Here is a 27985-nt window from a genome sequence, read left to right as displayed (position 1 = left end):
CAAAATGATAGAGACAATAAGAGTCTTCATTGAATCTACATACACGTATAAAGGTGTATTGATCTAAAGGGGTTTGTAGCCCAGTATGAAAAACAGAGAGAATATGATTTTGTTCTTACCAATATAAACTTGAAAGAAAATATTGATATTGGGGTCTTAGTGGTTCGGAAAAAGAAGAGCCGACCCGAAGGGGTAATGATTCTTTAGGGAAAGGGGAATTTAATTTAAAGCCCAGTTGAAAGAAAGAGAAAAATATTGATTGATTGATTTTTAAGAGTATACTTAAAATCAAAGAGTAATACAAGCGGTAGCTGTTAATAGCTCAACGGTATGGTGCGCTGTTTTACAAAGAACCCATGCTGGGTTCGAATACAGATTTTAAGGAAGGTTTTTACAACTCCGTTGGTTTAGTAGTATCATGCATTATGAAACATTTTGGGACTTGTTGAACATTACTCTGTGAGACAGCAATGTTCAAGCTTAGGTGTAAAGAAAGGGGCTGGACTTAGAGATACTCATTTTATACAAAAGATATATGAATTAATACATTAGTAAATTGAAGTAGCCACTTGAATGTGTGCTCGAAATAAGAGAATTTTAGAGAGTGGAAAGAGAACAGAATTTTTCCAAGAGAATTTCAAAGGGGACATCCAAAAAAGGGGGCAAAGTTTCGTAAAGTATGGAAGTCCAATATTAAGGCTGAATTAGCTAATTTATGACAAGAAATTAAATAACTATTGTAAAAATTTGGAATAAAAAGGAAGTTGTTTCGGAATTTATGGATTTTTCAAATAAGCTGATTAAGCATTTCGTGCAAAAGAACTTTAGGGAGCATCCATAAAGAATGCAAAGTTGAGTAATGAATGGAAGCTAAAAATTGAGGATATTTACGAAGTTGAAATTAAAACCACATAGTCTGAACAGATAAATGTGGGATGAAGAAAATGATTACGTTATTTAAGGATTCTCGGACCTTTCGTGGGGTCCAAAGTCCAGTCTGATGCAATTCATGAAATCGTTATGAAATTCAGAACTCGGATTGACTACAAATACCGTGCGCTGTTCCAAGCTCAGGGTCAGTCCCAAATATTCAGCAGCACCTTTATTGGAATTCGGCGCTTTCTAGGTTTCCCTAGCCGGCCTACCGAACACTCCAATTGAATCAGGGTTGTCCCTTAGACACCTCGACACTCGTGACTAGTGCACGAATCGAGATCTAAGTTTAAATTAATTAACTTCTGGAAAAAAACATAAGTGAACAGTTAAATAGTCCGTCGCGGTAAAATCGAAAATCGGTGTTAGAGTCTCTTGATAAGTATCGAAAAAAAGTGTTAGAAACTTGTGAAAACTTCATACGGAAAATAGTGCGAAATCCGTTGAAATGGATAATATTTGAGTTTAATTCCTAGGGAAAAAGTGTAATTATAAGAAACAAGTGTTACATAGTAGAAGAAAAGTATAATTGTAAGAACTAAATAGTGTTACATAAATAAAAAGGTCTTATTCCAATCGTAATTGAGTGTTTGAACTAAAACCCCGAAAAACCAGTGCTGCGCCGTCGGCATAGAACGCTTCATACTTCATTTGTGCGTGAACAATACGTCGTTGCATAGAAGGTCCTTATTTCGCTTCAAAACCTGCCAGACTAACTAGTTTCCCGTTTTTAGTTGAAATGGCTTAAGCGCCACTCCCGGAGGAGACCATTAACCTGATCGAAGGTTGCCCGACCTTGTGAGACCCTTCAGGAGGGTAGATTTTTCCCAAAGAATCCTTGGTTGGAGTAAGGGCCAACCTCCCCAGAAAATAACCTAAAAAAACGACCGAAATGTCAAAATCCTCCTCTTCAAATTCTTCAGTTCAAACTTTTTGAGCTATCGTGTACTGAAAATACATTTATTAATTCATTTCATTGGATTCTATTCATCTTACCGACATTTTTATTCTTAAGACTTGACCTAGCTCTCTAATTCATCTCCCTCTATTCTGTCTGACTGCTCGACTTCAATTGGCGGTGTGACTTAAACTGGTGCGGTGTTCACTCTATGGTGCGGTATTCACCCTCTTTCAACGGTAAGAGCCAACTACCTCGCTGACGCGTGTGGAAGGAACGGTAGGGCTATCGGCTTGGCCACGCTAGCAGATGGGCTAAGGCTAGGGGCACTCATTCGCCATGCGCATGGAGAAAAATAGTGAAACATGCATGTTTACTCACTTTGGTTTTGCTGCATACCAACTTGGAGGCGTCGACGGTTCTCCGCTACTGCTGCTTTGGCGCCACGCGTGTCAGGCGCGGTCTCTCCCACGGACTCCGAAAATGTTCACGCGTCGTTCATTGATGTCGCCGTTGTCGATGACGCCTCCGGAGCGAAATTGTGGACTGCTCGACGGGGTACAGCCGTCGGTGGCGTCGAGCTACGGGCGGGCGCCTCCCGATTCAAAGGTCGTCGGTACAAATCCGGCTGGGAGAAAAACTTTTTTACGCGACCGTGTCACGCTCTTCACGCCGTCACTCACGAAAAAGGATGTTGAACTTGGTTACCGGTTCCTAACCGGTCCGGTTGTTGCCGCCCTGCCAAGGGCGCGGGGAAAAACGTGCGCTGCCCTCTCCGGCCCACGTGTACCGCCGGGACGTCCTTCGTAGCACACGGGTAAAAATCCGTTTCCGGAAATGAGAAAATAAATCATTATTTCATGAATCTAACACGTTTTCATTTTATGAAAATACACCATGAATATAAATCATGATTTCATGATTTATTCTCGCGTAACGCAACCAATGCGTTACGATTTGGTTGTAGAGATCGAAAAATAAAAAAAAGTTCAACAGGGGTTTTGAACTCGAGTACACAGAGTGAGAGTTCGGCGTGCTACCTTTCAGCCGTTCTCACTTCTTGGGAAGGGAGTGTTCGAAGTATAACCCGTTATGCATTTTGTCGACTGTTGAAGATTGCGTAGTACCATGATTTCATGAACTGGCATGATTCATGATTTTTTATTCATGATTGTGGGTATGCATTTGTTTCCGTGCAGGTAAACGGGGTCAAAAGCAGTCTCCAACTGTGTGGGTGGTGTGTCGGGCCTTACAACTTGCCACAATCTGGTAAAGAAAAGAGGACCCACACCGGTCTTGAACACCACACATTGCACCAAGTTTAGTCTTCAGTCTTACCGCTTTATCCGCAAGTCTACATACACTACCACCTAACCGCCAGAATGCACTAATCACTTGATTACGGTTTGACTAACTAGTAGAGGGGAAATTAAGGGAAAACATCTAAAAAAAAGCTAAGTTGGAGCACATTTTCCTATAGTTTACCTTCAAGAACACACCACGACGCGATTTAGAAAATCCGGACTGCTGTTGCCTCTTCCGTAGACCAGAACGAAGTGAACGAGCTAAGTCCTTGGATCCTCAGATCAAAGCGCAAAATTCTAAGATCGTCGCCGGAAATTACGCGAATCACGAAGTGATTTCGCGAAGGTCAAAAATTGCCTCTACCCACACCAATATCCATATTCGGCGGGTAAAGACCTCCCTTTTCCCGAGCTTCCAAGTGGAAACGATCAATATACTTGTCTCCCACCCGAAGATTGTAAACGATCCCTGGGGTCAACGAATCTTGAAAGCGATCTGGTCGCTGAGATATTCGCTTGAACGACGGTTATTTTGCGCCATACATTTGAGTGGGAACTCATTCAGTGCAGAGATTTACTGAGTGCAAAAATGAACTTTATCGGTATGCACTCAAAGTGAGCGTTTGAATTCAAGGGGTAGTTCAATGGGGAAATTCATCGTTACTGTGCTACTTTGTACAATTCTATTTTAAATTTAAAACATAATTCATGGTAATGTTACAAGGCATTCCGGTGGAAACGGAAAAACTTTTTTTTTCGAAGGCATTCAGAAATTTAGAAGGCATTCCAGTGGAATCTGATCCACTTCTCGTGGATTTGACAGCATCATGCTGATATAATTCAGCAAAATAAATCAAAGCGCTGATTATATCAGTGTTTAAATAAAACATGAAATGTTGTCGCACTAAAATGTTTTTTTTAATGTTTTTGTATGTTTATTTGCATATTCATATGGGTATAAAATATTTTTTTATTCATTTCTTTATTTGGCAGGCACTCTGTGTTTCTTAACCGCTACTGTGCCGTCATCTACTGTGGTATTCTGCTGTACAGAATCCACACAGAATCTATTTTTAGACTTTCGTTGTTGTTATCATAGCCGGTTCATCTAATCGTGAGTCCATTGTGTCCTTTTGTCCGTATCGTGTATCCAATTGCTCGTTGCATTGTTCGGTTGCCGCTTATCTGGGTACGTTGGAGGTATGCCTCCGAGAAGAACAATTTGTCAGTCGTCATCGGGCAGCCGTGTCGGTAAGAAGCGCACCCCAAAACGCCACCGTTTGGGCTGCACCCCAGGCGACTGACAAGGATTGGTGGTGGAGGGGCTGGGAATCGAACCCATGACCGTCCGCTTATAAGGCGAACGTATAGCCAACTACGCTACAGGACCCCCAGGTATAAAATAATAAGCCATTTGCATTTAAATGGCAAACAAATACGCATATATGATATGACTCATCTGTCTAATGTTGATTTTTTTATTTTCGAAACTGCAGATGTCCAGAATTGCACGGTGTTCTTTTCATTAGTTTTTACTGGCTGAAAAACATTTAAATTTGATTTTACAAGAAACGATATATTCGATTTGCAATACTTACGATAAATTACTTAAAAAAGATTGCTTTGATCTGAAATTTGACAGTAGTCGATGAGGAATGCTGCTCGGAATGCTGAGCTATCAGTAATTTGCAAAAATATACTGATTTTCAGCAAGCTTCAAAATCGCTGATTATTTTCAGTAACGTATTTTGCTGAAATAATATTTATAAATTTGGTGTGTAGGCAGCTTGACGTACAGTTCGTAATAATTCGTTTTGTTTTCATTCAACCCATGAAATCCGCCTTTTGGTGGACAATTAATTTGTCAAGAGCGCCGGACACAGCAAACGTTCGTCAAACGCAAAGCAAACGTATCCTTTGTGCGGGGCTCTTCACTTTGAACGTTCAATGTCAATCGCCGTGGTAAGTTTCATGTTAAGTAGTTTTATCTCGTTTCAAATTCTGGAGTCTGAAAATATTTCCTTATAACTAGAGAAGGGTCAAAATTTTACTGTAAGTGGATTAATCTGGGTTTTTTAACCAAGGCTGATACAAATATTTTAAAAACAATTATCCAGCGCCGTAGCGTGTGGTTCGCCAGGTTGGCCCCTGCCAAGGACGCCAGGCCTCAGGGGGCGCTGAAATCCAGAATTGTACCACTTGAATTTTATTTAATTTTTTGGGGGTGTTAACTCTTTGTTTATTAATGCTTTGTTAATCAATGCTTAACCTTCATAATGCATTAGAAAAAAGTTACACATTGTGCATTGGACCCAAGATTTCATCTCGATCACAAACACTCAAATTTCAACCGATTTTCGATCTTTAGGCACCAAACGAAAGCTGTAGGATACAATAACAAGCCCACGGGGTGATTCATCCAAATTGACCACTCTAGTCAGCGGGGAACCTGTGCTAAAGAGGTACTGTTTGAGCTTCTCAATTTGGCACCAAATTATCGAGTTTCGTGTTATGAAACATAAAATTGCTTGCAAATATGTGCTCTGATGATCCCAACTGTATTTGCTATATTGTATATGCCATTTCTGGGCAAATTTATCCCTCGAGCGGTCATCGGAAAGCTCTCTGGAAGATCCGGAGCTTCCGTAAAATTGGCCAATTCTAAAAGTTCATCCCAGAGCTTCGCGATTTTTTGATAACCATTCATTCTGGCAATATGTGGGGGCTATCAATAGTTAAAGCCTTCTGTGACCTACAAATGTCCCAGAAATGGTCCTCCGGAAGATCCGGAACATCCGTAAAAGTTGCCAATTCCAAAAGCTTATCCTAGAGCTCCGCGATTTTTTCGTAATGATTCTTTCTGACAAATTGTGGGTGCAATCGATAGTTAAAGCCCTCTGTGACCTACAAATGTCCCAGAAACAGTCCTCCGGAAGATCCGGATCATCCGTAAAACGGCCAATTCCAAAAGTTTATCCTAGAGCTCCGCGATTTTTTCGTAATGATTCATTCTGGCAAATTGTGGGTGCAATCAATAGGTAAAGTCTTCTGTGACCTCCAAATGTCCCAGAAACGGTCCTCCGGAAGATCCGGATCATCCGTAAAAGTGGTCAATTCTAAAAGTTAATCCCAGAGCTCCACGATTTTTTCGTAACCATTCATTCTGGCAAATTGTGGGTGCAACAAACAGTTAAAGTCTTCTGTGACCCCAAAATGTCCCAGAAACGGTCCTTCGGAAGATCCGAAACATCCGTAAAATGGCCAATTCTAAAAGTTGATCCCAGAGATTCGCATTATTTCGTAATCATCTATCCTGACGAATAATGGATGCAATCAGTAGTGAAAGTTTTCAGTAATCCCAAAAAGCTCCCGAAACGGTCATCCGAAAGATCCGGACCATACGTAAAAGTGGCCAATTTCAAAAAGACATTTAACAGCTTCGCAATTCATTCATAACCGAATCGCCAATTGTGCAAGTCTTCTGCGACCCGGAAATGCTCCCGAAAGGAGCAGATACCACAAAATCATTCCAGAGCATTGCTATTTTATTCGTAACCATCCATACGGGCAAATTGTGTACGCAATAAATTGTTTAAGTCTTCTGAGATGACCACAAACGGCCCTCCGGGAAATCCGAAACATTCGTAAAAGAGGCCAATTCAAAGCAAATTCTCGAATCTTTTTATGTCATCGAATGGATTATGCAATCAACAGTGAAAGTCTATTTGTGGCCCGAGCACTTTTGTTAGCATTCACGTAGTAATGGTGAATTATATGTGGAGTAAATAGTGAAAGTCCTCTGTGACCTACCAAAGTTAATCACATTCGATTTTTTAGACATTAACATTCACATTGTTAACGGCTCCGGTTCTCCGGGAAATTTGGGACATCCGCTATATTATGAATTCCAGAAGTTTATCCCACATCTCCATATTTTATTTCGAAAACATCCATAGCGGAGAAGTGATTGTGCAATCAATAGGAGAAGGTGGAGAGACTTGATCACCCCCTGTTTTATCGAGAACTAAAGTAGTTTTGTTCTAGCGTATTTTTAAGTATAGATCCTCTAGACAAATAACCTTTATGTGGTGAGTTGTTTTCTGGATTGACAAACCTTATTCATTCTGCAGGCCGGTTTGTGTGTTTTGACTTTCCCAAAGATTTGTTTATTGGCCACGCAAAATTTGAACAACTTTTCATAACAATGACGAAATGCTTTCGTTTTTTCACACCACAAAGCCATAAATATGCTTAATGATCTGTACTGATGACAATATCAACGTTCCATCAATGTTTAAGAATATTTGGATTTGAAGTTATTGCCTCAATATGGGGACACTTGATCCCCCATTAGTTTTTTATTTATTTTATTTCGTCAACCAACGTAAACCAGCACATATACATGTTTGTTTTTGAATTGCTGTAGTATGATTAAATAATAGTTTTTTTTAGTAAAGTGATGTATAATTTTGATTTTGAATTTATATTGCTGAATTTGTAATGTTTGTTCTTTGAAAATATTGTCTGTTGTTATGCCGAAACATTGTTAAGTCAATAGTTTCGCAGTGTTGATTGTAAACAGCCATCATTCGGTTGAGAGGCCCAAATTCGGCGTAATTTGTTCGGTAGTGGTTGGTTAAAAATAATGTTTTATGCTGAAGTAGCCGAGAAGGTATGTAAAAATTAAATTTCGATAATTCTTAGAGAGTCTGTGTGGAAATCGCGTATGTTTATTTATTTCTGGTTGTGATACATCGGAAATCAGGAATACCAGTGAAAATGGTCAATTCCAAAAGTTCATCCCACAGCTTTGCTAATTTTTGCTTTCATTCATATGGATGAATTATGAACGCAATCAATAGCGAAAATCCTCCGTGATATGCAATGACGATAATAAAAGTCGAAACAAGTACGAGACACTGAAGACGGCCTTACTGTTAAGGTCGAAATACGTATCTGCAAAACACATAGTGGAATCAAATCAATTAGTGGAATCAAATGGAATTGTACAAACTCATCTGATGATAAGTGATGACATTCCATTGATAGCACAAAATAATTTTCTTATCAATAATAAAAATTCCTTCATAAAATCCGGAACATCCGTAAAAGACGCCAAATCCAACAGTTAGCGTAACAGATCATCATTAGCCAGCGACGGCGGCGTGGTGGCGTTCCTCGTTGAATTCCTCCGGAAGTTTGTTTAGAAGTTCCTCCGGTAATCCCTTCGGAAGTTCATTAAGTAATCCCTCGGGAAGTTCCTAAAGGCATTCCTCTAGAAGTTCTTCTGAGAACTCTGAGAGTTCTTCCGCAAATCTCTCCAAAGTTCATCAAGTAATTCCTCAGGGAGCTCCGCCGAACTTCTTCCGGAAGTTCCTCCAGAAATTCTCAACGAAGTGTTCGAAAGTTCCTCCGTGAATTCTTTTTCGAATTGGCCACATTCACGGATGTTCCGGATCTTCCGGAGTACCATTACCGTATAGTACCGAAAACTTTTATTATTGATTGTAAACACAATTCGCCAAGATAGGTGGTTACGAAAAAAATGCTCTGAGATATTATTTTGAAATTGAGCAGTTTTACGAATGAACTGGATCTTCCGGAGGACCGTTTCTTAAGAACTTGGGGGTCACAGAAGACTTTCCCTATTAATTTGCCAGAATGAAAGGTCACGAAAAAAATCACTTTGCTGAAGTTTTGGAATTGTCTACTTTTACGGTTTCAGATCTTCCGGAGGATTGTTTCTACGACATTTGTAGACCACAGAAGACTTTCACTATTGATTGCACCCACAATTCACCAGAATGGATGGTTACGAAAAAATTGCTATGTTCTGGGTTGAACTTTTTGAATGGCCACTTTCACGGATGTTCCGGATCTTCTGGAGGACCGATTTTGTGGCATTTTGGAGGTCACAGAAGATTTTCATTATTGATTGCATCCATAATTCGCCAGAATATATTATTATGAAAAAAATACAAAGCTCTGGGACGAACTTTTGGAATTGGCCATTTTTACGGATGTTCCAGATCTACCGAAGGACCGTTTCTGAGACATTTAGGGGTCACTGAAGACTTTCACTATTTATTGCACGTACAATTTGTCAGAATGGATGCTTGCGAAAAAATCACGAAGCTCTGGGATGAACTTTTGAAATTGGCCATTTTACGGATGTTCCAGATCTTCCGAAGAATTATTTCTGGGGCATTTGGAGGTCACAGAAGATATTTACTATTGATTGCACCCACAATTTGCCAGAATGAATGGTTTTAAAAAAAATCCCGAAACTCTAGGGTGAACTTTTGGAATTGGCCATTTTACGGATGTTCCGGATCTTCCGGAGGATCGTTTCTGGGACATTTGTAGGTCACAGAAGGCTTTAACTATTGATTGCGCCCACAATTTGCCAGAATTAATGGTGATCAAAAAATCGCAAAGCTCTGGGATGAACTTTTAGAATTGGCCACTTTTACGGATGATCCGGATCTTCCGGAGGACCGTTTCTGGGACATTTTGGAGTCACAGAAGACATTAACTGTTTATTGCACCCACAATTTGCCAGAGTGAATGGTTATCAAAATATCGCGGAGCTCTAGGATAAACTTTTGGAATTGGCCACTTTTCGGGATGTCCCGGATCTTCCGGAGGACCGTTTCTAGGACATTTGGAGGTCACAGAAGACTTAACCTATTGATTGCACCCACAATTCGCCAGAATGGAACATTACGAAAAAAATCGCGGAGCTCTAGGATAAACTTGTGGAATTGGTTGTTTTACGGATGTTCCGGATCTTCCGGAGGACCGTTTCTGGGACATTTGTAGGTCACAGAAGGCTTTAACTATTGATAGCCCCCACAATTTGCCAGAATGAAACATTACGAAAAAATCGCGGAGCTCTAGGATAAACTTTTGGAATTGGCCGTTTTACGGATGTTCCGGATCTTCCGAAGCACCGTTTCTGGGACATTTGTAGGTCACAGAGGGCTTTAACTAATAATTGCACCCACAATTTGCCAGAATGAATCATTACGAAAAAACGCGGAGCTCTAGGATAAACTTCTGGAATTGGCCGTTTTACGGATGTTCCGGATTTTCCGGAGGACCGTTTCTGGGACATTTGTAGGTCACAGAGGGCTTTAACTATTGATTGCACCCACAATTTGCCAGAATGAATCATTACGAAAAAATCGCGGAGCTCTAGGATAAACTTTTGGAATTGGCCACTTTTACGGATGTCCCGGATCTTCCGGAGGACCGTTTCTGGGACATTTGGAGGTCACAGAAGACTTTACCTATTGATTGCACCCACAATTTGCCAGAATGAATGGTTATCAAAAAATCGCGAAGCTCTGGGATGAACTTTTAGAATTGGCCAATTTTACGGAAGTTCCGGATCTTCCAGAGGGCTTTCCGATGACCGCTCGAGGGATAAATTTGCCCAGAAATGGCATATACAATATAGCAAATACAGTTGGGATCATCAGAGCACATATTTGCAAGCAATTTTATGTTTCATAACACGAAACTCGATAATTTGGTGCCAAATTGAGAAGCTCAAACAGTACCTCTTTAGCACAGGTTCCCCGGGAACTAGAGTGGTCAATTTGGATGAATCACCCCGTGGGCTTGTTATTGGAACCTACAGCTTTCGTTTGGTGCCTAAAGATCAAAAATCGGTTGAAATTTGAGTGTTTGTGATCGAGATGAAATCTTGGGTCCAAATGGACCCCAATGCACAATGTGTCACTTTTTTTGTGGCGCCTCTCCTAGATGTCGCTGGAAGCTGATTTTCTCTGGGAATCCTTATTTCCGAAAGTTAGGAAAAGTCAGAATTTTTCAGATTTTTATCTCGTTGCGTTACAAAGTTACAGTGGTGTTTTGGGTGTGCTTGGGTCGAAATGGACCCCAATGCACTAGGAAGGTTAAGATCTCAATCGGCTAACATCAAACCATGAAAAAAAAAAAACTATTTACTCAAAACAATTCTCAAATTCACCGGTTCAATGATTTTCAGATTCTTTTCCATTAATAACTGATATAGATATCAGAATGTTGAATCAGGAAGCATCCTGGACTGATGGAAAAGAAAGGAACAGGAACTACAAAAAAGAAGAATGGAACAAGCTTCTGGGGTAGACCTCCTAGTTGAGCACTTCAATACGCCAGAGGCGAAACACACACAAACGACTGTAAAAAATGCGTATAATTTTTGTTCGTGACTAAGAAATCTAAGCCGTTTTCAAATAATAGATACTAGGAAGTAGTGATAGGGAGTTTGTTTGAATTTGAGATAAATTCTCTCATTGTATGCAGGTTTGTCTATTTGAGGTTCAGACACGGACCATAACGATCGCACGTAATCCAGTGACATGTTCGACTCCTTCAAACTAGACACTTAGGGTAAAGTGCCCAATAGTGGACCCCCAACCAGTAGTGGATCCTCCAGCCATTTTTGCAATATTACAGCAAAATGTAAACATTTTGCTATGAAATTCCATCGGCCTACCTTACAGTTCTATGATTTGATTACATGCATTGGAAATGCTATGGAAAGTGAAATTAGATGATTTTTTACAATTCCATAAAAAATAAACACGAGAGTGTCCATTATAGGAATATTTTGGGGGGTCCATAATAAGGAATGGCAAATGCTGGGTAAAGCGTACCATTGGTACTTCGCGTACCTGAATGAATAAAATAGACCCCATCTCGCGGTCCTTAGACGTTTACCCAGCAACTTCTATCCCTACCTCCCCGGGCCGGTGCTGGCCGGGATACGAGCAACTTTAGGGAAGATCGGGTAACCAACCCTGGTGGGAACTATGGTCGAATGCTGACAGGGAAGATGGGGTTGGCTCCTCTCCGGAGGTGCGAATCTTACTGAGCGTCTGTTCTCCATGTCAGGATCGGCTCACAACAGCGTCTGTTCTCCATGCTAGGGGCGGCTGATCATCGTCCGAGTGCCAGCGAGGGACTCTAAGTGAAACTGTGCACCATGGTCCACCGGGAATAAGGAGGAACGGTTCTCCGGAAATTTAGCGGGTTTGGTGTCAGGCCCTGCAAGCCAGCCTTTAAAAAATCATAAGCAACGAACAATCAACAAGAGAGTACGGGCCGGAACCATCGGCGAAGACCACTGCGACGAAAAGGGACTAGCGATTGGAAACTCGGTTCGTGGAACTGCAAATCTCTCAACTTCATCGGGAACACACGCATACTCGCCGATGTGCTCAAGGACCGTGGATTCGGCATCGTAGCGCTGCAGGAGGTTTGTTGGAAGGGATCAATGGTGCGAACGTTTAGAGGTAATCATACCATCTACCAGAGCTGCGGCAGCACACACGAGCTGGAAACAGCTTTCATAGTGATTAGCGATATGCAAAGGCGCGTGATCGAGTGGTGGCCGATCAACGAGAGAATGTGCAGGTTGAGGATCAAAGGCCGGTTTTTCAACTTCAGCATAATCAACGTTCATATCCCACACTCCGGAAGCACTGATGATGATGAGGAAGCATTCTACGCGCAGTTGGAACGTGAGTACGACAGTTGCCCAAGCCACGACGTCAAAATCATCATAGGAGATTTGAACGCTCAGGTTGGCCAAGAGGAGGAGTTTAGACCGACTATTGGGAAGTTCAGCGCTCACCGGCTGACGAACGAAAACGGCCTACGACTAATTGATTTCGCCGCCTCCAAGAATATCGCCATTCGCAGCACCTACTTTCAACACAGCCTCCCGTATCGGTACACCTGGAGATCGCCACTGCAGACAGAATCACAAATCGACCACGTTCTGATTGATGGACGGCACTTCTCCGACATTATCGACGTCAGGACATATCGTGGCGCTAACATCGACTCTGACCACTATCTGGTGATGGTTAAACTGCGCCCAAAACTATCCGTCATCAACAATGTTCGGTACCGACGACCGCCGCGGTACGACCTAGAGCGACTGAAGCAACCTCGCCACTGTATACGTGCAGCATCTCGAGGCAGCGTTGCCGGAAGGGGGTGAGCTCGATGGGGCCCCTCTTGAGGACTGCTGGAATACAGTCAAAGCAGCCATTAACGACGCAGCGGAGAACAACGTCGGGTATATGGGTCGAAGTCGATGGAACGATTGGTTCGACGAAGAGTGCAGACAGATTCTGGAGGAGAAGGACGCAGCGCGGGCGGTCGCGCTGCAGCAAGGTACCCGGCAGAACGTGGAACGTTATAGACGGAAGCGGAGACAGCAGACCCGCCTTTTTCAGGAGAAAAACGCCGCCTGGAAGAAGCGGCGTGCGAGGAGATGGAACAGCTGTGCCGTTCTCAAGATACACGCAAGTTCTATCAAAGCTCAACGCATCCCGCAAAGGCTTCGTGCCGCGAGCCGAAATGTGCCGGGATAAGGATGGGAGCATCTTGACGGACGAACGTGTGGTGATCGAAGGTGGAAGCAGCACTACGAGGAACATCTGAATGGCGCTGAGAGTACAGGCAATGAATGTCAAAGGCAGTGGAGGAGATGACTACGTCAGTTCAGCGGACGATGGAAGCCAACCAGCCCCCACCTTGAGGGAAGTTAAGGATGCCATTCAACAGCTAAAGACCAATAAAGCAGCTGGTAAGGATGGTATCGGAGCTGAAGCTCATCAAGATGGGCCCGGAAAAGCTGGCCACTTGCCTGCACAAACTGATAGTCAGAATCTGGGAAAACGAACAGCTACCGGAGGAGTGGAAGGAAGGGGTTATATGCCCCATCTACAAGAGCTTGAGCTTGAGCTTGAGCTTGATTGACTGCTCGTAGTTGCTACTCCATTATGACCAGATCAGCTGTTCTTGCACAGGGAACCAACAGATGTTTGCTTGGGACTAGCACACATCTTCAATGTACAAGTACTGGTGATCTCATTTGTTAGGTCATACTGGCGCCTGCCACGTCAGAATGCAAGTCAATGTAGGGGAGGAAATGATGATGCAATCACTCGCCCACTGCAAGCCGAATATACCTCTGCACTTGCCACGAGTTCATGCGGAATTTATTGGAATTTCTGGGTTAGGTTGGAGAGGCAGAGGTCCGTCTTGGTTAACGAGCTGCCAATGTGATAGATAGGAGAAGGTAACTGATGGAATTTCTAATTGGATGTAGGAAACGAGCTCTATAGTTCATTTCCAATTCTAGCAAATTACTGTTAGAATACTCAAGTTGAAGGTATAGGAATAGTAATGGAAACGGTATGGAAGTCCATTTCCAGTTCTAGCGATTGCTAGAACATGAGAAATAAAGAGATACAAGATACAAAGTAGGATAATGGAACGGACCTGGGATTGAACCCACGACCTCCTGCGTATGAGGCAGAAGCAGTAGCCATATGACTACCAAGCCCGCTTAGGGTTATATGCCCCATCTACAAGAAAGGCGACAAACTGGAGTGTGAGAACTTTCGAGCGATCACCATCCTTAATGCCGCCTACAAAGTGATATCCCAGATCATCTTCCGTCGTCTGTCACCATTAGTGAACGAGTTCGTGGGAAGTTATCAAGCCGGCTTCGTTGACGGCCGCTCGACAACGGACCAGATCTTTACGGCAAATCCTTCAAAAATGCCGTGAATACCAGGTCCCAACGCACCATCTGTTCGTTGATTTCAAGGCGGCATACGACAATATAGACCGCGTAGAGCTATGGAAAATTATGGACGAGAACAGCTTCCCTGGGAAGCTTACCAGACTGATCAAAGCAACGGTGGATGTGTGGATGGTGTGTTCGTTCGAATCGCGCCGGGGACTAAGACAAGGTGATGGACTTTCGTGCCTGTTGTTCAACATTGCACTAGAAGGTATCATGCGGAGAGCCGGGTGTAACAGCTGGGGTACGATTTTCAACAGATCCAGTCAATTTATTTGCTTCGCGGATGACATGGACATTGTCGGCCGAACATTTGCAAAGGTGGCAGAACTGTACACCCGCCTGAAACGTGAAGCAACAAAATTTGGACTGGTGGTGAATGCGTCAAAGACAAAGTACATGCTTGTGGGTGGAACCGAGCGCGACAGGGTCCGCCTGGGAAGCAGTGTTACGATAGACGGGGATACCTTCGAGGTGGTCGAGGAATTCGTCTACCTCGGATCCTTGCTAACGGCTGACAACAACGTTAGTCGTGAAATACGAAGGCGCATCATCTGTGGAAGTCGGGCCTACTACGGGCTCCAGAAGAAACTGCAGTCGAAAAAGATTCGCCACCGCACCAAATGTGTCATGTACAAGACGTTAATAAGACCGGTAGTCCTCTACGGACATGAAACATGGACAATGCTCGAGGAGGACTTGCAAGCACTCGGAGTATTCGAGAGACGGGTGCTTAGGACCATCTTTGGCGGTGTACAAGAAGACGGTGTGTGGCGGCGAAGAATGAACCATGAGCTCGCCCAGCTCTACGGCGAACCCAGTATCCAGAAGGTAGCTAAAGCCGGAAGGGTACGATGGGCAGGGCATGTTGCAAGAATGCCGGACAGCAACCCTGCAAAGATGGTGTTCGCTTCCGATCCGGCAGGTACGAGACGACGTGGAGCGCAGCGAGCGAGATGGGCAGACTAGGTGCAGAACGACTTGGCGAGCGTGGGGCGTATTCGAGGATGGAGAGATGCGGCCTCAAACCGTGTATTGTGGCGTCAAATTGTTGATTCAGTGTTATCTGTATAGATGTAGACTAAATAAATGGAATGAATAATAAGGAAGAAGAACGTTCCGAAACGGAACATAAAAATTAAATGAAGTGTCGACTATAGGGAAGCAATTTCCTATTATGAACCCCCAAGGGGTCTACTATAGGGCGAACTCAGTCAGACTTTAAAATGTTAATTTCAACGAATAATGTCAAGTATTAGAGTGTTTCATGTATGTATCGTGAAGAGGAGATGCAGAGCTTGATATTAGATGTCACGCAAATATAATATTTTGCAAATTTCCACTCCTTATGTGAGAAAGAGCAAAATTTCGCTACTAGGGGGTCCACTATTGGGCATTTTACCTTTGAAATTGAGTAGTTGAAATTTATTGACCTTACCACGTCAACCAATGCACCAAATTACCGATAGCCCACTCCAGGAATTGAAATATCTTGATCCGAATAGGTCCGGAGTTTTCTTGATACGACTTGGTCCAATCGCTATTCCTACCTTCTACCAAAAAAAAAGTTGATTTCAAAAAATTGTATCATGCTATTTGTTTTGAACATGCATAAAAGTAAGGGGCGCTCAAAAACGGATTAGCCAAGGGCGCTGGGATGGGATGCAAGGATGTCTGTCAGATGCAAGTTCAATCAAAATTAGGTAGGTATCTTCTTCTTCTTTCTTATTATATAAACCAATCTATGTAAGTATGTTCGCTAACTGCTTCTAAACCACTTGGCCGATATCAACCAAATTTGGAACACACATTCTCTATCCTCAGGGGAAGTTAACAAAGGGGGTGGTATGGTGATTTGGAAAAGGGGGAGGGTTGGTGCAAGGGGTTTTGCTTAGAAAACGACCTATCCTGTGTAACTTTCAACTCCCAGGACAGATTTCAACCAAATTTTGTTTACATATTCACTATGAGGATTATATGTTAGGGTTATTTGGAAAGGGGGAGGGGTCTGGAGGGAGGGGTATTGTTCAGAAAACGACCAATTCAGAGTAAATTATGAACCCCTGGACCGATTTGAACCAAATTTTATATACATATTCTCTATTCTAAGGAAAAGATAATAAAGGGGGTGGGATGGTCATTGGGAAAAAGGGGAGGGTATAGAGGGAGGGGTTGTCTTTGGAAAATGAGCAATTCAGTATAACTCCCAACCCCCAGGACCGATTTCAACCAAATTTTGTACACATATTCACTATAAAGAGCCGATCATATGGGTGGGTAATTTAAGACAGGAGGGAAGGGTCTGGAGGAAGGGGTAAAATTTAGAAAACGGGCAATTCAGTGTAATTTCTGAACCCATGTACCGATTCAAAACAAATTTGGTACACACATTCTCTATCCTAAGGAGCAGATAACAAAGGGGATGGAATGGTCAATGGGAAAAGAGGGAGGGTAAGGGGGACGGGGGCTGCCTTTAGAAAACGAGCAATTCAGTGTAACTCCCAACCCCCAGGACCAATTTCAACCAGATGTGGTACACATATTCTCTATTTTGAAAGATGTTTATTGAAAAGGGCCATAGAAATCTATATAACTGAGCGTTAATGAATAAAGCTTCCAACGAATGATTAAATTCGTTATGATTAAATCACTCAACTCTTTGATTGAAGATTATGATTAATGATTTATTCATTTTTTACAATGATGACTGATAAAGATTAACGATTAAATTCATTTTTGACAATGATTAATGATTATGCATAATGAAAAAAACGTTGGAGTATGATTAACGATTACCGATCGTGATTTAATATTGACACAATATGTGTATGATAAATGATTAACGATCGATATGATTATTGATTCATGATTATGAATGATCAAATTGAATGATTTCAAATTTCGAATACACATTCTTTATTTTAAGGAGACGACGATAGGGGTGTTAGGAATGCTCTTCGGAAAAGAGGGAAGGTGTGTGGGGGGGAAGTGTTGTTCAGTTATCGTTCAACTCAGTGTAACTTCTGATCTCCCCTTAGCCATTTTTAGCCAAATTTGGAACACATATCCTTCATATTGAGGAGACGACGATAGCGGGTTAAGGTGGGAAAAGGGGAGGGTGTGGAGGAGTGGTACTGTTTAGTTATCGATCAACTCAACCCTTCATCGAAATAATGGTTTGCCCAGTGAAAAGGAATGATTAATTTGTTTCCTTCTGGAAGATGAATGTGATCCCTTCTTTAAAAATACACGTTTTCCCGGAATAAGGCATCGTTGGATGTTTTTCCTTGTTTAGAAATAGACATTTGCCCGGAATAAGGCGATTTTGGGTTTGATCCCTTTTTCAAAATTAGTCAATGTTTTCAAATGAAATCTGCCTTATTTTAATCAAATGAAGAAGTATCAATAAGAAAACACAATTATCCTGTTGACAATTGGTTTATTCGTTTTCCGAATGTGAAAAAACTGCGAATCAAACTGGCAACTCCGAGCAAGGCCGGGTACATACAGCTAGTTTCATAATAAATATTGTACGGAAAAAAGTAGAAGGTTGTATTGAAGACACGACCACAAATTGAACGTAGAATTACGTATAGTTCGATAGTGGATGAAAAAATTCAATTATTGTGTGCATGTTCATTGTGGGTGGATATAGCCGAAATGTAAGCAATTTACTGTCAGTGAAATTTGAACACTATCTGTCGAAATTGGATTTTCAATAGTTAAATGCATTGAATCAATTATTTTTCAATAGTTGTATGCAATCTTAGAGAGTTAACTAATCGATTCATACCAAAATCTCCAGAATCCGTTGAAAAACAGATGAGTTATTGGCTCTTACTTCCTGACCACTTTTCGTGACGGTCCCAAATTTGAAACTTTGGAATGACCCCCCTAACTTACCGAAAGACGTAATTCTACGACAAAATGAATAACCTTCATGTGCAGTAACCTTGGCGCACTGCGAAATCGTGTGCGAGATTCGACTGTGATAATGATTTAGTCAGGGTGAGTCTAAATTGGAGTAAATGTCGCAATATGTCTCCTCCCCTCACAATGGTCGGAATTGTCAAATTTCACGACATACATAAATCGATAACTCAAGATCCATCAGTGCTAGAGTTTTGACGTCTTCAGAAGAAATGATCTACAAGAAAAGGTCCATCTTTTGAGTAAGTTACCATTAGGGTGACCCTTATGTGATTTTTTTTTGGAAATGTATTTTTTTACCTTTTGAGTTAGGAGATCAAATTATTTATTCTACAAAGTTATAGAGAATTTAATTCTAAGCATTTTTGCTTAATAAACGTTTATTTTATTCCATATAGGAAATTTTTTATGACAAAATTGCTAAATTTAGATTGGGAGGAAATAGTTTTTAGCTTCCGCTTTTATCAATTCAAAATATTTTCAAAAACTGTCTCAGTATCGCTTCACGGTCTTTCGATAACGCAATCCGAGGAGTTTTTTTTCTATTTTGTTCATTTTAATATTTTTTATCCCCCCGTTTTTATCGTTTATCCCCCCTTTCCAAAGGACGCTGCAACGATGTTCTTCGATTTTCTTGAAATTTTCAGGATTGTACAATAATTGTTAGATTTTATTCTTCAAGGAGAAGTGGGATAAAACAAATTTCATGAATTTTTAACCGGGTGAATGGGTGAAATAGACCTTCAAAAATAAATTTAAAAAATTGTTGTTGTAGCAGAAAATACACAATTATAAAAACACAATTTCTTCTTTCTTTAAATTCTACTTCAATTTTCGTTTCAATCGATAGGTACTTTCCTCCCTGCTTTAAAACTTATTCAGGGCTTTCTTATCAAAATTAAATGATTCAAATGATTCAAATGATTCAAAAATTGATCGTTAAGACACTCACCAATTTTTGCACGTTTTGATCCGATTTTAACAAACAAAACTTGATAGATGATTCAAACCCGATTTCATTAAATTTTGGAATAGCATACATTTCATCCTTTCTTTTTATTTATTAAGTATTGAAAACATTTGGAGAAAATGGACTTTGTTGAGAAAAAATGATCTATTTTTCAAAAGGGAATTTTTCACCAACAAATCAAGGATAAATAACAAAACTCGTAGGATAATGAAGGAACTAAACTGCTTTACTTTTGTATATTTTATTGAAAAGCTAGTTCGCGAGAATCGTGACCCTACTTGTACTGATGTTTCACAATTTGGTTAAAACCTTCAAGGTTTCTTCTTGTATGTAAAATAAAATATTTGGCAAAATGTAAGAATAGAGGAAATGCGGTAAAATACCCAACAAGCAATTTCAGTTGGATAACCAGTTTTTTAGCTGAAGAAAAATATATTTGGCTTTACTTGCCTCCAATGTTTGTGGGGTAGACCTTCAAATATAAATGTCACATAGTTAGATGAACGTAACCGCCCTTCTTCGATTTGATTATTTTAGCCAACTGTTGAACAGAATATGCGGAGATCTGTTATTGTGATTTATTCTTGTGATCTGGATAGTTTGCTTCAAAATTCTCCAAAGTGTTGTATTTGTATGATTTTTCAACTTTTGAGATTCACTGTAATTTTATACACATAAGTTATGCGCAATCCAAAACGAATAGAACAATGATCATGCCGTTCTCATTCGTTCAGAAGGGTTGAGAAGCATATAACAGAAGTCTAAAATTATTATTTTAATAGGTGGAAAGGTCTTATTCCTCACATCTCTTTATACTCATTGTAAAATTGTCTATAGAACACAACTTGCTGCAAGCAAATCGGATGAGCAGCAAGATGTTTCTGCTTCAGCAAGGTCAGATAGGTTAGCAACATTGTAATGAAGATCCAGGAAAGCTTATCCACTGAGTTTCAGCTAGTCCAGTCCGACATCATGTTGCTCGCAGGATTTCGTCAGCTCTAAGGTCTTTATAGTTGCCTGTTCACACAGGTCTATCAATTACTTCCAAACTTGAGTGAAGTAGTTGTCTTGAATAATTTTTGCATTTATGAGGCCAGCTGCGTCAGTCACCAGAGCCTTGTGAGATAATGAAGCTTGTTAACACCGAAAACTCCACACTTCGCCACCAAGTATTCGAACATGGTCTTAAACTTGGACCAGTCCTTCATACGGTCATTGAAGGAAGGTATATGTAATTTGAGAGGCTAATGTTGCAGAATAATTTGTACTGGCGGACTATGTCCAGCGCCTTCGTATACAATACGTCAAACCCGTTCAGCTTGTAGTCTTGCTCCTCGAATCGTGACATTGGAATCACGGCAATCACTTTTCAGTGGGCTTAACGTACTCGGTGTAATGACGTTCCCACTTTTGACCATACACTATCAGAAGCGTTGCAATGATTAGCGCGAATTGTCATTAGCCTTCTTGAAGCCAATGGCCAATTTCGTTTCCTTGCAAACTGTACAACCAAGTTTGAAAATTAAAAAGAAAAAATGAAGTAATTCCATATTGTTTGAAACTTCTATAAATTACATTCTAGCTTTCACCAATGGCAAATCTCTTTATTGGTCGCTTTTGATTCGTCAGTTCCTTGTTCCTTTTTTGTCGAACTTATAATAAGGGCCTAATTGTCAAAGAGATGTCTTTTTTCGACGCGAAATCTACACTCGCCATGTTTTGAAGTGCTACAATTAACCCATCGTATGACCATGGAAGATTAGACAGCAGTGATGTGTTAAGTATCTTTCATCACCTCATTTAAAGCAGTAAGCTGCAATCATAGAGCATTTCCTTGAGATCTTCCGCAACTTTTTTTATCTTTTAGCATCGGGATGGTAATGATCCTTCTCATCGCTTAAGAGCCATGTAGAATCAAAGTAGATAATGGATAGAATCATTTATTCTCATCGAAAAGCGTTTTCCTAATTACATTTCTTTTTTGATATTTCAACGTTCTTCCGTCGATGGATATTAACTAACTATAAGTACTACCATGGCCACCAAAGAAGCATAATGATCCTTTAAACGAAAGAATCATCGATGCAAAAAATGGTCATTAACCAACTTACAAGAGCTTCACTACATCAGAATCAACCATCAGCGTCCATTCGCCGAAGACAAACGACCGTCCCATCGCTTTGCTTGCAAAATAATTCAAGTCTTCCATCTCATCCCGCAGTAATCTGATATCCTTGATGCTTTTCTTACCATGGAAGGTCAATCTGAGAAATTTCATCATTAAGATCCGCAAACTCTCCGCCCGCCACACATTACGATTCGGAGACGATGGACGATGTTTGTTGCTGGTCTCGGTTTGCGGTAAATATTTACCACCAAAACCACAAAAAAGGAATCCCACGTGGACCGCGCCGTGTTGCGATAAGCGCACTACTGAAATGCGAAACTCCATCTTTGCCGCCATGAAGGCGGCCGGTGGTGGCGGTAGCGATAATTGTCAAATCCATTTGGGATCTTGCTTCGATGAACGAAGTTGAACGGTTTTTCCACATGTAGGTTATGTGGATCGGTTTGCGGGGCTTGCACCGAGATGCTGCTTCCTACAAATGTTCGTAACTGATTCGTTTGATTATTGATCAAATTGATTATTCTGCTCAAAACATAAGATTGGAATTTTCAGTAGATACGTGATTTTCACTGAAACAAAAATGAATCAGTCTAATGACGATTACACGGACGCGAACACGGCCGGCGGTCTCCGGACTCGATATCAACAATTTTTGGCACCCCCAGTGCGCCCAAGCCTACTCCGATTTGCTTGCATCTACGCAACGCCGGCTTTGATGATCTCACGCGTTTTCGTGTGCGCTTGCGAGGAAATTTAATCCGCCACCACCGCACGCCGGACTGGCGGACTCACGTTTTCTCTCATCTGATTCACGCAAAACAAACATCCTCTTGGCGGGTTTGGGAATTTTTTCGCTCGAATCCATCGCGGCATCCCGCTACGGCTTCTAATCACCAATCCGGCTGCCACGCTAGCCGACGTTGATGAACGCCGATGGTTCTCGAGCAACAGATCCCATAAATATTGGCGTTTGGCTTCGCACTTATCGACGGGGGGGTCCTCGGCGGTTTGTTGATTTTGGCGTAGGACTACTTTTGCGAGGGCAGAAAGGATTAGTTTGCTGTCGCAGACTCTGAGTACGGTTAATCGTTTTAATTAAACCTGATTTAATTTCAATCTGTTAGATTTCGATTTCATAATCAATTAGTATTCAGTTGCAGTACCACAATGAGTTGATACCTTGAAAAAAGTCTCACTAATAATAAAAAGCAGCTTGAATGCTATACAATCACATAAAAACCTAGGTGAATTTAAATTTTATTGAAAAAAAAGAACATTAAATATTAAATAAAAAGCCTAAACAAGGTCTCTAAATAGATCTCACGGACACCTGGAAACCTGGTTGGGCTATGTTCCTTCAGTTTCCTCGAACGTCTTGGGTCAACATGGTTGATTCCAACGCGTGCAGCCAATACGGAATCGGTTTTCATTCATTGCATATTGTATCAGCAATTCCGTTCTGGTTGGTCTTACGGAAAAATGCTGAAAACATTGATTCTTTTCCCATGAAATGAAGTTCTCCGTCAGTAGTCCATTTGCTTATTGATTACACGATCTGGTTCTCTCATCCACGTATAGGAACCCGCACATCGACCGGTTTTCTGATGTTGATGTTGGTTCAAGGTATTAAATATTGTTCCAAAGTGGTAATAAATAATCAATTCCTGCGCTCAGTGACGGCCATCAGCAGTCGGTGCAGCCGAGCTTTATAATTAAAGACGCGCCTGGTCAATATATTAATTGCTGTAATTAAACGGTCTCACGGGAACGGGATCTGTTGCAAATAGGATTCAATCAACTCACTGCCACCCATGGAGACGCGCTGTCGTCCGGTGGAGTGATGAATGTCCGATGCAGAACGCATTCTGTTCGGTGTACAACATATTCGAAGAATTACTTTTTGTTCCATAATGAAGACAGAATTTATTTTTAATTGAGATTTACGAAAAATGTTTAAAACTCATAGACATTAAGCGACCATGATCGCTAGAAAACATGCTCAGATCCGAATACCGCAGTAGCCTATCAAACCGGCAGCATCCAACGTGTGAAAACATGTCTCCATGGCAACAGCTGTGAGGAAGTTGCTTTCACTCTTCATAAACGGCGCTTCCTGCGTTTGGATTTCAGTCCTATCCTCCAGATATGCCATTCGGCCCGCATCGTGGTGGTAAACTACTAGCCCCATCAATGTCACCATCATCACCGCATCGTCGTCGACATCAGCAGCCTCGTTCAATGTTTTGAATGTGTCACAATTTATCCACCCACCGAACAGCTATTCCGCCTCTCCCCCATCACATCGTGGCCCCAACGCAACGTGTCACGCCCCCTCTAGTAGCGAACTGTCAACGACCGATGCTAGATGATGATGATTTGATCAAATTACCACCATGGGATATTATACATAGTTCAGTTCGCTCTCGCATCGTCGTCGTCGTAGTCTTCGACGACGATATCGCATTCATCGTTATTCCTCTTATGCATGTAACCAGCACCAGCGCTCTGTCTGCGGCTGATGGCGATGATAAGTTTAGTCCCAGTCTAGCCGAAAATGTGTGACACAAGTTTGACAGCTTCATCGAACAACAAGTGGAAGTTTAGTTTGGCGTCAAAGCAACCATAGACCCATGGACATAATATGGATGGAGATGACTCTGTTTACAATATTTCTCAAGCTGGGGAGAAACAGCGTGCGAGTGACGGGCCGGATGCCTGGCAAGAGGCTGTTCCGAAAGATTTATGAAGCAATATCGGTCCGTTCTAATTAGTAGTGGGGATTAGCTCATCTGGTATTTCGGTGTCATTCATGATGATGGTTCGTGAAATGTGAGCTGATTGGCTTTGAACTCATGGAAGATGTGATCCGAGCAGGCGGTGGCCCACGCATAGCATCAGAATAGCATAATAAATATAACGTCATCATGTTCAGCGTGAAAATGAGAGCGACGGAATAACTTGTTTGAATGACATTTTACTTTTTCTACTATTTTCAGGACCACCTGGCCCTCCAGGTCCCCCAGGAAAAAGAGGGAAGCGAGGAAAGAAAGGAGACTTAGGTGAACCAGGTGTGGAGGTGAGTTTAGATTTTTTGATTTTATTCTTATAATAGTTCGCATCATAAGTTTTATTACTGTCTGATTTACTAAAATAATAATATATTTGAATTAATCTGAAACCCTCCGCAAAGAGCTCCAATTAATGAGGCATTGAGTCTTCGTTATTTGCCAGAGAAAAAAAATCACTCTAATAAAAACAATCAGAATGGTTTTATAAAGTTATCAGAAAGATGATGGATCATTGCAAAGAAATTGCAGTGATTTAAGTGAATCGATTCAATAAACATTATATTTTTCATTGAGTCCGGTTACTATGATATCGTATGCTACGCCTACTACATTTTTCCTTTATTTTGAAGGTTCAAACTGTGACAATGCATTTTTGAGTTCCTAACTGGTCTAGTGGTTGATCACGGAGTCTGATTTTTACATGCCGTGGTTTTTTCTCGGATGTCGCTTCTTGAGATCTCATCAAAAACTATGTGTGTCGTCCGTGAAAAATGTTATCCTATTTTGAATAAAAAATTACATAAAATAAGCTGTATGACCCCTAAATCCTCTATAATTCAATATTTCTAATGAATTATATGATTATTTGTTATTTTCATTATATCATTGGAAAATATTGAGTAAATTGACATTATTACATCATTTCTTTGCTCAGAATCATTGAGCTATATTTTTTCATAGGGGAATTCGGGCAAAAAGGTAAGAAAAAACAGTATCTCCCATCACCTCCTATCTATGATCACATCAAGACTCATAACATATGACTATTCTTGTCTAGTTGTGCTATCGGGTATGGTTTGGAAATATTTGGCTTTGGTGCTATTCAAAAGTTTTAAAAAATCGTTTTTAACTCAATAAATAACCAAATAAAACATTTGTGAAACGATTTATTTCATTAATTTTTGTTCGGCAAACATTTGTCAATATCTGTTCAACACTTTGAGACAATAATATCAACACTTATCTGTAAATATTACTATTTTTTACAGAATACATGAAAATTGTACATAAAATGCACTTTCATGCTTATTTGACCCCAAAATCCCTTAAATTTCCAACTTTTACTCACAAAATATATTTAGTGCCCTTCTGTGGATCCACAGTGAAGAGATAAACACAATTCTAGAACAATGTCTTAAAGATAAAATGACAAATAGTTTGGAAACTCGCAATATATGGGGCATTAGGGCAAAACGAACTCAATAACTACATACAGAAGCGTTCCACCCCCATGAAACAGCACTCACTGAATTCTTTGCAAAATTCCCTTTCGAGTATAAGCCTTTAATAATAGCCTTTAATAAGTAAAATTCCCTTTCGGAGTATAAGCTCTTGATCTCTTCTGTAAGTTGTTCGTGAAGAAAGTTATCAATTTTTTCCACCTTTGAAATCGGATTTCCCCATTGTGCAATCTCACGACAACATTCGGAAAATATTTTTCTTGTGAAAGTGCCCTCTGTTTCGAATGAATCTAAGACACCATGAAGACCTATAAAACAAAGAATTGATGCTCTTGGTCGACTCACGAATTCGCCATGGTATACCAGTCTTTTCCCCTTTGCGCCGTAGCCTCGGTTCCTCAATATACCTCTGTTGTCTAGCGACAGTTCATCAAGAAATACAATATTATAGATATCCCACTCAAATGACATCAATTCCGAGCAGAATCGGAGTATTTCCTGTTCTTTTATTTGGATAGCTCTGCGTTTCAAAGCTTTCCAAGTCAAACCTTCAGCGTGCAAAATTCTGCAGATACTGGAGCCACTTATCTTAGTCTGAAAACGTCGGTAGAAGATGTCCCGGCATTCATCGAGGTAGAGTATTGGATTTTGTTGATACAAGGCCACGATCCATTTCCTATGATGTGCACTGAATTTTCGAAAGTGCCAGAAAAATTAGTGCCAGCTGAGTCCATGTCATCCCGAGAAAGTAATAATCGTAAAGACAATGGTACTTGCTGTTCGTGCTTGCTTGTTTATGTTCTACATTCTGTAGTATCACGTTGGCCATAATTGTTCTAGAATGAACTCACCCTAACTCGATGTTCTGTAACTCGATATTTTCCCTTACTCGATAAAATTCAAAGTCCCTTGAATCTAACATACTGTGATCCCTCCGTAAGTCGATATCTCCCTTACTCGATATTCTCTCGAAGTCGAAGTAATTTTCCAATTTATTTTCACCTCGCCAACTCGATGTTGTCTGAAACAGTTACATATTATTTATTTATTTGGTCTACATCTAAACAGATAACACTGAATCAACAATTTGACGCCACAATACACGGTTCGAGGCCGCATCTCTTCATCCTCAAATACGCCCCACGCTCGCCAAGTCGTTTTGCACCTGGTCTACCCATCTCGCTCGCTGCACTCCACGCCGTCTCGTACCTGCCGGATTGGAAGCAAACACCATCTTTGCAGGGCTACTGTCCGGCATTCTTGCAACATGTCCTGCCCATCGTACCCTTCCGGCTTTAGCTACCTTTTGGATACTGTGTTCGCCGTAGAGTTGGGCGAGCTCGTGGTTCATTCTTCGCCGCCACACACCGTCTTCTGGCACACCGCCAAAGATGATCCTAAGCACCCGTCTCTCGAACACTCCGAGTACTTGCAAATCCTCCTCGAGCATTGTCCATGTTTCATGGACATGACACATTTAGTGCGGTGGCGAATCTTTTTTGACCGCAGTTTCTTTTGAAGCCCGTAGTAGGCCCGACTTCCACAAATGATGCGCCTTTGTATTTCACGACTAACATTGCTATTAGCCGTTAGCAAGGATCCGAGGTAGACGAATTCCTCGACCACCTCGAAGGTATCCCCGTCTATCGTAACACTGTTTCTCAGGAGGGCCCTTTCGCGCTCGGCTCCACCCACAAGCATGTAGTTTGTCTTTGACACATTCACCACCAGTCCAACTTTTGTTGCTTCAATGTTCGGCCGACAATGTCCATGTTGAAAATCGCACTCCGGCTGCCTAACCCGGTTCTCCGCATGACACCTTCTAGCTCAATGTTTAACAACAGGCACGAAACTCCATCACCTTGTCTTAGTCCCCGGCGCGATTCGAACGAACTGGAGTGTTCGCCCGAAATCTTCATACAATTTTGCACACCATCCATCGTTGCTTTGATCAGTCTG

The 27985-nt window shown here is 41.3% G+C and overlaps 1 protein-coding gene across 15 annotated transcripts in view; it reads left to right on the top strand.

Moving 5' to 3' along the window:
- Nucleotides 1–27985, top strand: part of LOC134221577 (collagen alpha chain CG42342) — a 638959-nt gene that overhangs the window by 244731 nt on the left and 366243 nt on the right. For 2 of the 15 annotated variants that reach the window (XM_062700768.1, XM_062700810.1), the window contains exon 2: nt 24774–24853. The exons of the other annotated variants lie outside the window; for them this stretch is intronic. In XM_062700768.1, coding sequence (XP_062556752.1) covers nt 24774–24853 — 80 coding nt within the window. The remainder of the gene's footprint in view (nt 1–24773; nt 24854–27985) is intronic. 15 annotated transcript variants of the gene reach the window in all.

The sequence above is a fragment of the Armigeres subalbatus genome, chromosome 1, assembly GCF_024139115.2.
Source record: "Armigeres subalbatus isolate Guangzhou_Male chromosome 1, GZ_Asu_2, whole genome shotgun sequence".
Lineage (NCBI taxonomy): Eukaryota > Metazoa > Arthropoda > Insecta > Diptera > Culicidae > Armigeres > Armigeres subalbatus.
Note: the sequence above shows the minus strand (reverse complement) of the source record. Positions and strands in the feature narration are given on the sequence as shown.